The sequence below is a fragment of the Jatropha curcas genome, chromosome 5 (assembly GCF_041381405.1).
Source record: "Jatropha curcas cultivar XTBG-Jc1 chromosome 5, XTBG_Jcur_1.0, whole genome shotgun sequence".
Classification (NCBI taxonomy): domain Eukaryota; kingdom Viridiplantae; phylum Streptophyta; class Magnoliopsida; order Malpighiales; family Euphorbiaceae; genus Jatropha; species Jatropha curcas.
This window is the reverse complement of record NC_143155.1, coordinates 17366316-17377130: the sequence shown is the minus strand read 5'-3', so window position 1 is coordinate 17377130 and position 10815 is coordinate 17366316. Positions and strand designations below refer to the sequence as shown.

At 32.4% G+C, this 10815-nt stretch overlaps 3 protein-coding genes across 3 annotated transcripts; 1 reads left to right on the top strand and 2 right to left on the bottom strand.

The window, feature by feature from the left end:
* LOC149496301 (uncharacterized) lies at nt 1–587 on the bottom strand. Its single transcript, XM_089721925.1, has one exon. It carries the CDS (start codon nt 484–486, stop codon nt 61–63), a length of 426 nt encoding a protein of 141 aa, XP_089578051.1. The 5' UTR covers nt 487–587; the 3' UTR covers nt 1–60.
* Nucleotides 588–3014: 2427 nt separating this feature from the next.
* On the top strand, nt 3015–3856 carry LOC105636214 (uncharacterized). The gene has a single exon (XM_012219425.4). It carries the CDS (start codon nt 3262–3264, stop codon nt 3655–3657), a length of 396 nt encoding a protein of 131 aa, XP_012074815.1. The 5' UTR covers nt 3015–3261; the 3' UTR covers nt 3658–3856.
* Nucleotides 3857–6676: 2820 nt separating this feature from the next.
* Nucleotides 6677–9910, bottom strand: LOC105636222 (uncharacterized). The gene is made up of 9 exons (XM_089722158.1): nt 9567–9910; nt 9236–9482; nt 9003–9152; nt 8789–8846; nt 8607–8699; nt 8357–8455; nt 7858–7949; nt 7279–7338; nt 6677–7175 (listed from the first exon to the last, which is right to left on the bottom strand). The coding sequence occupies exons 1-9, from the start codon at nt 9755–9757 to the stop codon at nt 6918–6920; spliced, it is 1248 nt and encodes a 415-aa protein (XP_089578284.1). The 5' UTR covers nt 9758–9910; the 3' UTR covers nt 6677–6917.
* Nucleotides 9911–10815: the final 905 nt, after the last annotated feature.

The window sequence follows — 10815 nt, the reverse complement described above, 5'->3', positions numbered from 1 at the left end:
TAAGAAATAACACAATCGACTCTCTGAAACATAATAACATTTTGGCACAAAAGAACATAATCACAGGACAACAAGAGGCGCATCCTTTTCTTCTACTTTGGCAGGATCAGCAGTTATATTCTCCTTGTCCACAACAACAGGAGCAGAAGCAGCAACCACAACCTCCACCTTATTATGATCCTTCGTCTTCAAAACGGCACCAGAATCAACCGGAACAGGCTCAGCGTTTCCTCCACCTTCCTTTTCGGGCTCAGATAGATCAATCAAGGGTTGGTGTAGGTCAGTCTTTTCCTCACCTCCATTGTTATTAACATTCGTCTCTTGTTGTTTTTTCTCTCCTTCCCCTTTGTTCTCCGGAGCAGCAGCGGCCACACTCGTCTTCTCAGCCTCTTTGGGGCTTCTAGGAGAGACAGCATCTACATCCCTTGGTAAGGGTGCTGGAGGCTTCTTAGCAGAGTCTTTGGGTCTGCTCGCACAGCCGCCCATGATTTTATCAGCTAAGTGAAAATGATGGGCGAGCCTTGGAGAAGGGACGAAGGGTAATCAATTTAGAACCTGTGAAGTTCAGAAATGGAAATGGATTTAGGACAACTCCATTTTTATTTATAGAGGGTGAAAGTATTATATTTAGGAAAAATTTGTTTCTGTTGCCAATCGGTAGTACCTTCTCTTATGGACAGGGAACTTTCGTTGGACGCTTTTCTTGTTGGAGTCGTTTTTTTTATTTCTTAGTTGAGAATTAAGCATTTCTGTGGTAACTTTCTTGGCCATACATCTGGAGCAAAAACCAAAGGTTTTGATATGCAGACCAATCTTTAAATTAGTAAAAATTTGAAGACAGTTGAATAGCAGTTAAAAGTTTTTTTCCTTTTTTTTTTTTTTTTTTAATTTACAGTAATATCCAAATTAATGAAAAAATGTTTTTATAATTTTGTAAAACGCAGGGAAAGAACATTGGATATAATTTTATATAGTACAAAGGGTAATTGCATTTTCACAACCATATTGCCAGATAGAAACAAGTTATGTATAATCAAAAACTAAATATTCACCTCATCCATTTATTTCAAGTACAAGTAACATGCAAGTTCAAATATAACTTTATAACGGCAAAATTAACTATTTTGGTGGCCGTTAGCTATTTTAGTAACACTTATCTAATAGCAACTTTAATAACTTTTCATAAAATATTAAAAGATAAACATCACGTAGATTAACTTTTTACAAAGTGTTGATAACCTCTAAAAGCTACTTTAAACATGCTATGTTGCCATCCAATGCCGTAAGAGTTTTACAGTCCTATCCAGTGCGTCAAAGCCAAAGCTTTGTCATTTGGCCTAGAACATTCGTGAGGCAGATATTTTTTTGGCTAAAATTAGTTTTTAAGAGTTTTTGTAAATATTTATTTAGATTAAAAAACCTTTTGCAAAGTGATAAATCAGCAGTACTCTTATTGGAGGAAAATTGATGTAGAGTGTAAATGGGAAGCAAAGCACGGGAAATTCAATGTACACCGGTTCTCATTTTTGTTTGTTTTATTCATTTTCAAGCATTTTCCAATCTATTTTACTCAGTCCATTTCTTTGCTTTATACTAACTGTGTATTCCTCTCAATTGATGGCATGCAGTCTGTCACTGATTTTGTATGCCCTAAAGCCATACCATAACTTGTAATATACATTTTATGCTTTACTGGCAATTTAGGTATTTTTTTTGCATAAATAATGTAATTAATTAAATATAAAGCTATCATAGAAAATGATGACGGCAAACATGCAAACAACACAAAGAAAGCATAAAGAAATTAGACAAAGGAATATTATTTCTAGATTCTTATGGAAAATCTAGGATATTTTTCATGTCTCTCAATCAATCGTGTAAACAATCAAATAGAACAAAGTAAGAGAAGAGAAAAAAGGGGAAAAATATTTTATGCATTTTTGGTTCGCAACTCGAGTTTAGTTGTCGAGTCTGGTTGCTTATCTCATTGAAGAGGAATCAGAACCAAACAATTATTCCCATTATAAAATGAGAGTTTTAAAATTCACAAAAGTGTATTTTTGTCAATTGATGACTTTAGTCGTCGTTTTGAAAGAAGCAATGTCACTTGACCGGAAAATTACGAGTTTAAGAAAAAGATAAATGGCTTTATCGCTAATTTGAAGGGAAGCATTATTTTTCACTTTAGTCGCTATGTTTTGAAAAGAGAAGTGTTTTTATCTTTAGTCCATGCTTAAATTGAAAGTCATTTGGCTTTATTGAAAAGAAAGAGGTAAAAACATACATATCTCAAGATTATAGCAACATGCAATTCTCATCAAGGCAACATGTGCATCTAATCGTGGAAGCGATATACAAGTCCCAAAAACATGTATTTCACCATCGACGCAACATTCATGTCATATCAAAAGCTAATAATCTTACTTTAAAGGCATACATACGAAAGAGGTGGAATTGCAAACATTACATTATAAGGCATAAAATGTATATATATTGAAATCTAAATCATAAGATTAAGTACTAAATCTAATTGTGTTTAGGTTCTAGTCCTAATAATGTGTAATTAAATATTTAAATCCAAGCTACATTTAACTACTTTTTGTCTTTCAAATAAAATCTTGATATGTTATACTATCTTTTTGACTTTTTACCTCTGATTGATAGCAATGTTTTAATGAATGGAAGGACTAAATTGAATTTTTTAAAACTACAAAGATTTATTCATTTATTTTTGCAAACAAGAGGGATCAAGCAGTTAGTTTCACCAAACCAAAAGGACTAAATAGTGATTTTCCCTGCTAAAGATTTCTAATTCTTTCCTACAAATAAATAATTTCTCTTTGTCTTACAAAACAAGAAAAGAATAATTAAGCAATAAGCAAAGCAATGTATCTAAAGAGTTGAAAAAAAAAAAAAAAAAGAATTATATGGGAAACAAAAGTAGGTGAACTAAATGGTAGAAAAAACAAAGACAGACAGACAGACAGGCCAACGGTAACAGCTAGTAACGGACCCATCTGATATATACACAGCCTTTCAAACAGGAAAACCGATAAAAAAGAAAAAGAACATTTCAACTTCTTCGAGAATCAACGACGGATATATTTGTCCCTTCTCTTTCTCCGTCCAGTTTATTCTCTTTAGGGTTTCCTCCTTGATTCCTGAATTAAATCCAATCAAATTCATTTCCTTGATTTAACGGACACAATTCCGTAACTACATTTCTGATTTGATCATATAGAGAAGAAAGGAACAGGAATCATGATTCAGATTCCTTTCCCTTTCTCCGATTCCGAATTGCGTATGCCTATCGTCTTCTTCCTCATTCTCAGTCTTTGCTTCATCTCCGGCATCCATTCCGAGTCTGTCATCCAATTGCCTACGGACCGCCGGGACATTTATGATGTCGATCCATGCAGCGGATCGGAAAAACCTGCATCTTGCCCTGTGAAATGCTTTCGGACTGACCCCGTATGTGGTGCGGATGGCGTCACCTACTGGTGTGGTTGCGGGGAGGCCCGGTGCGCGGGGACCAAGGTGGTGAAAAAGGGCTTCTGTGAAGTCGGGAACAATGGGGCCGCCGCTCAGGCAATGCTTCTTCTCCACATTGTTTGGTTAATCGTGCTTGGTTTGTCAGTCTTGTTTGGCCTTTTTTGACTTTGTTGTTTAATTCATTTATTTGTATCTACTTGGGCATGTATGATTCTTTTTTTTTTTTTTCCTGATTTTCTTTTCTCAAATTTTGTATTCTGAGCTCAGAGGTGGAATTAATCGGCTACTGTTGTTGATTTGCTTACATTCTTGTATTGAGTATACGCCCATGACACAATTAATGGATTCTTTTCACCAATTTTAATTCTTTATGTTCTTGTATGTTCTTTACTTTCTTGTTTTTTGTATTGATGCTTCCTTGCTTGATATGATGTTGATCAATGAAAAATGATTATTTGACATTGTGTTTGAATTTTTTTTATATATATAAAAAAAAAAGAACTAATGCAATTGTATTGTTAGTGAATATGTGAATTCCTATTTTCTCTTTGCATTAGCTCTGCCTTTTCTTTCCACTTGGCACCATCTAATAATATGTTGAAATAATAGTATTAATTATCACGCTACAATTAATAATATGTTGAAATTATCAAACTAGTAATAACTTTATTCTATAGTATGTTTTGAAATTAAAATTCTTGCTATATTTTAAGCATGAATCAATTTTGCAGTTTGCATCTGCAGATGTTGTTATTGATTGAATTGGATCATATTAATAAAGGTTATTTGACAAGGCAGTTACAGTCTGTTTGGAATAAATGAATTCCACAAGATTTTATCGAATTCATTAGAAATACAAAGCTTTGTGTTTGGAATGAAAAAGATTCAGATTTGAATTCTACAAGTTCAATTATATAGAATTGGCTACAATTAACTAAAATTCTATTAAAATTGATGGAATTTCCAAATGAAAAATTCCTCAAAATTAAACCAATCAAAATAATATTGACAAAGTTATCCTTCATACATACTATCCAAAAACGAAGCTATACTCTGTCATCTCCTCCTCAGCAGCTGATCTCCTACTGAATCTCTTCCACACCCGCTCATCTCCTCCTCAACACATCTCTGAACTGCCATTCTCAGAACATCGAAGCAGCAGGTCAGTCGCTTTTGTTACTTTCTTCATAAATTAGGCTAAACGGTTCTCTTTTTTCTCTCATAGGATTTGATTGGAATGGAGGGGCTTTTGTGATGTTTGATAGTTTAATCAATGATGATATTGATTGGAAAATTTATGTTCTTAATTTTATTTACTTAATGGCGATCACGCTGATCGTTGAGGTTTTGATATGGTTTTAGGAAATTCCTTTTCAATATTGGTATTGATGATTCTACAGATTGATGTTTCTGTGGATAATTTGCAATTTACATGCAACTTTTCCACATCATGTTGTCATAGAAATACTAATTTTACAGATAATTGCTAATAATTCAACTTCTGTATAATCATATACCATAAATTTGCATTTGATGTGTACTTTTACTTGAGGATAATACAAATCATTTGACCAATGAAACTTTTTTATTAAGAATCCTTAGCAATGATACTTGAGAATGAATTGAAGGTTCATAATCTTTTGGAACTTCCTTGAATTTAACTTCAGCTACATATTTTCCATAATGAATTAGAGGTTTTTTTTGGCTTACAGCACTTCATAAAAAGAATGTACATTAATTTTCTGCAATTAGAACGACTTTTTTTTTTTTTATTCAAATTTGTACTTGGCTGAAATGGTTAATTGTGGTTATATTATAACTGGGATAATTGCCCTTCACACCTATCCCATCAATCATACTGGCAACAGATCTATTTTCTAGCAGCTTTTATTTAAATGGTATATATAATATATTACTAGCGGCACTTTGTTAATTCTCTGGTTGCTTGATGAATGATCAATGGCTTTTAATTTCATTTTGTCAATGATGGACAGTAGTTCTCGTAAGCTAGGTTTACACATACTTTGCAGGGTTGAGGTTGAATTCTTATTTCTAGAAATGAGTTTTGCTCAATAGTGCTTATGCAAATGCATTAACTGATGTAATCAGATGACAATAATGGTGATAGCTTGGTTGATAAATGGTTTTACTTGCATTGGATTGGGATTTGCAGTAGGTTTATTGGCTTCATTTTTAATTTTAGCAATCAGAAGATCTTGGAGTGGTATGTACTTTGTTATTGTGGATAAGAGTGCTAGATAGATTGATTAATGAAAAAAAGAAGAGCAATCATAAGAAAAACTCATCGTGGCTATTGAGATTTCTTTTCTACTAGTTTTAATTTTGTGTTTCTATGAATGAACTTTTTTTGATCGTAGTAAGGATTTTCTTGCTTGCAGCCTTGTTTATTGTGCTATCAATACAATAATCAATGTTATATTGTTTATTATTTAGCCTTTATATAATTTTACGTTATTTTGGACGCCTGTGCTTGTAATTGTTTATATTTGAATTTTAAAAAAAAAAAAAAAAAGCAGCTTACCATACTGTATATGATAAATATAATTGAAGTTTGTTATTTATTTTTATTTAATCATTATGTAAAAGATATTTTTAAGAAATAAAAGCAAATGAATTTATTTAAAACATAATTTCACGGATTTCAATGGAATTTTATATTTCCATATTACCAAAAATGTAAAATTCATTTTATATTTCCAGATGTGATTGTGTTTCGTGTTAACAACATCAAATCCCAAATCATTTTCTTAACGTCCAATACCGTCCTTCACAATCTCTGTTAATAAACCGTTATAACAATTGATATACTTAATGTTGCAAAGCCAATTTGAATCCAGAATAGCTACATTAGTTGATAAATGTTATGCCCAGGTGTCCTACTAGAAAAAGCTAACTAGATTGCCTAAAAAGAAAGAATTTTGAGATGAACATATATATCTAATTAACGAATTTCAACTCAACTAAAACAAACCATCCATTTATTTAACTGAAAATTTCAAACAAAATATTAACATTTATTTGTTATTTTGCTATTAAATTTTGTTTCCCTGCCATTCATCCAAGCCAAATAAAAATCTTTTCCACCTTCCTTCAAATAATAGATTCTGCTCACAATTTTAAATGGATAACATTTTTATGATTCCCTCTAAATTTGCCAATTGAGTTAACAAAAAAGGCAACCTACTTCACACATTCGCCATATGAAACTCTAAAAAATTTGGTACAAGAGAAAAAAAACAGCCATCAATATCAATGTTTACTGTATTCTATCAACTTTCCTTCCCTTTGAAGGATTCGGGAATTTTAATCCAAACTGATGTTAATAAATGGATAGCTAACAAAAACCCTAAAATCAAAAGTGGTTCAGTTCGAGGATGCGTTCAATGCAAACCAACTGTAGTATCCTAATCTCTTTTGTTGGGGCTCTGGAGCGAGAATGTTGGTTTACCATTTGCTTTGTCACCGGATGTACTTCCAATTGTTGTATGTTTATCCCTAGCTTCTCTAGAGGAAGCATTCTTGTCTTCTATCAACTCAGAAGTAGACCCGGAAGAATTAGTATCAGTCGAAAAATTGCCAAGCATGCTTTTGTACATAGTTAGTACTTGCGCAATTACATTAGCAGGATTGTTACTAGTGCTCGGAAGCAACAATGTTGTCCCCTATGAGAACATTGAAGTAAAAAAAACTCAGTAGACGCAAATCAATTTGCATATCAAATCCAACACTCAAGGACATAATTAATTTAATATGTCTATGCTTTACCTCTTTGGCAATGTTACCGAAGGCTTGAATATATTGCTCAGCAACTCTCAAACTTGCAGCCTGCAAATCACATAAAACAAATTGAACATGCATAATTGATTTCTTCATGCGTTTAAACTTCATGCCGTTAAACAACTTAAATCAAAAGTTAGGCATTACGCGAACTATCTATAAACTTTCCTTTGAAGAATGGATCTGTTGTTACTATTCCAAAATAACAAAACCCATTAAAAAGGGAAAATAAAAAAGTCTACCGCACTGAACCAATCATCAAATTTCCAACCCATTAACAAGGAAAAATAAAAAGGTCTCTCACACTGAACCAATCCTCAAATCTCCAACCCATTAACAATGCAATTTCCTGTGTGTAATGTACTTCCAACGCGTTTAACGTACTTCCAATGCACATGTTGAATATGTTGCAACATACTTCCAATGTGTTCAAATTAGAGGGTAGGTTCTACTTAGATTTTAGCAAATTCAATCCATTTAGTAAAGAGAATTTCTAATCAAAGGAGGCAGGAAAATGAACAATTCAATTCAAGTAGATGAAAATCAGGATGATTGCAGAAAATTCACCTCTACACCACCATTTTCCTTGAGAGACTGTGAAACCTTGGCAAGTCCTTTAGCAGTTGCTTCTGCTCTAGCAAGTATGGCTTCTGCCTCACCTGATAAAAAAAAAAAAAAAACAAAACAAAACAAGATAAACCAAATATTTCATGCTCAACTCAACTGGTTATTTCATAATAGCTAATATGTCTAGAAAATGAAATTTTTAAGTATCTGCTAATTACTACGCAAACTAAAAGGCACAGTGACATGTGATTCAGAAGGAAGTGAAGAGAACCATCAACCTCACATGCAAGCTATATCAAATGCTTCAGTAATTTGAAGTTTAAATCCCATCTTAGAAGAGAAATTATCAAAGAAAATGCGGGAATGTGTTCATTTTACATTGACAACCAATGATTTTTCAAATCATGTCTTAGAGATATTACTTCCATCTCTAGAAGATACTGGTAATAGTTGATAAATGCATACAAAGCATCTAATCAGCAAAAATGGCATAACTAACCTAGTGCTCTGTTAACCTGATCCATCTTTGCAGCTTCTGATGCCAAGATCACAGCATTCTTCTTACCATCAGCAATATTAATGTTGGCCTGTCTTTCTCCTGTTAAAATGAAAAAATTGCATTGATGAAGAGTACAACATCTAAGAAATAAATTTGCAAATAAAGGAATACCAAATGAAATATTGCAACAGCTCACAATATTAAATGAACAAATTCCAATCGTGAAAATATCTAAAACCAACTTTACTACCTTCAGATTCAAGGATTTGAGCTCTCTTTTTACGCTCTGCTTCTGCCTGCATTTCCATAGCAGCCCTCACTCCACGAGGTGGAGAAATATCCCCTTTAAAAGAAAGTGCATTAAATTCCACATCATGAAAATGACAATAAAGAACTTAAGATAGGTAGTCAACTAAGATGAGTGCAACCCACTAATTTCATAACGAAGGCACTGAAGGCCCCAGTCCTTTGCGGCCACATTGATAGCCTCCTGTAAAAATGGGCCAAATAACTTACATCCTTTCTTTTATTAAATACTCAAACATTGATAGCAAAATATCCTTCTAAAGCAGTTCACAAAATTTGAATTATTTATGAAACAAGAATGTGAAGATACAAAAACAACTAAGCCTAAAAACCAACATACCACAATCTTATCATTAAGAGTGTCCCTTTCTTCAAACGTCTTATCAAGGGTAATCTTTCCAAGCTCACTGCGCATGGTGGTCTGAGCCAGTTGAATAACAGCATAGATGGGATTCTCCACGCCATAAGATGCCAATTTAGGATCCACAATCTATCAAAGCAAGTTATCACATGAGTTAATGATTGATTGACTGAGAAAAGATTGAGAAGAAAGAGAGAAGAGAGAAAGAAAACCTTGACATAAAGAACACCGTCAATGAGAATGCTGACATTATCCTTAGTTATAGCCGACTGATCAGGAATGGGTATTGCCTCTTCCTTCAAGGAGTGAACATAAGCAATTCTATCCACAAATGGGATCAAAAAATGGATTCCTGAGGGAAGCGTCTTCACATACTTTCCAAATCTCTCAATCACATATGCTTTCTTCTCAGGCACGATACGGATACCCCAATTTACAGGCGGAATAATCTCATAATAACTATACAATTTAATTAATTAATCAACAGACCCAAAAAGGAACAACAGAAAGCAAAGAAAAGAGAGGAAGAGAAGAATAGTGTACTTGGCATCGCGTGGGGAGCGGAAATGGCGTACAGCGGTGGCGAAAAGCGGAGAAGAAATAGTATTTTGGCTCCGAATCAACGGAGACGAAGGGGTTGCGAGAGCTCTTGAAGCCGATGAGTAGGTAAGGTAAGCAAGGGATCCAACTCCCTTGTTAACAAGCGAATTGCTTCTGGACATTATATGATTCATTGTCTTCTTCTTACACTGTATGATTTCCAAACCCAAAAAACTCAGAAGATGTGAAGAAATGGATTGGAAGGCTTTTATATTACGGAGTACTAAATCAATAAAGCCCTAATTAAACCTTTGTTATTTTTCTCATTTTCTCATTCTTTCTCTCCAAGTCATGCAACTCGCACTAACAAACGACTCACTTGGCTATATAAATTGAACCGAACTGAGACTGAATCGATTAAAATTAATGGCAAACCATGATCAATAGTTTTCGGTCATGACCATAATCGAAATCGTGTATTTATAGTTTGATTTTGGTTCTTCACTGTTTTTCAACGGTTCAAATTTGAAATTGATGGTTTCAATTTGAAATAGCAAAGAAAATATTTTTAAAGAAACTTCCAATATTATTTTTCATTTTACTACAATATTTGAAATAAATTAACACTTTTTATTAAATTGATTTACAAGTATCCTTAAACTAGTCGAAATCTCGTGTTTCATCTGTGAATACTATCTTTTTAAATTATGTTATATCTTTAGAAGTTTTTTCATTTGTGAATAAAAATAATTAGAAATATTCTAAATAAAGTTTTAATTATTAATATTTAATTCTTATTTATTTGAATATTCAAATATAAAATTAATTTTTTCAAGTCCTAGTATTCCTCTTTTAAAAATCAAAATAAATAACACTGTTTTTTACTAAGCATTAAAAAAAAATATGGATTTGCATTTTATCATTTTCAAACAACAAAATTTTCTTGAATTTCATTAGTAACAAATCGTTATTCCGCACTTTGCGTGCGCGGGTGTTTATATATTCTTTAAATAAATATTATTACTAATTATGTTATTAATTTAAAAAGTTGTGATTTTTGAATAAAATACTTAAAAATATATTAAATAAAATTTTAATTAATAATAATATTATTATTTGAGATATAAAATATATTTTTATATATTTTTATCTCTTATTTATTATATTATGAATTTGAATTTGAGTTTGATCAAATATGATGATTAAATATAACATATTATCTTATTATCTTATGCACATTCAAAAATTTGTG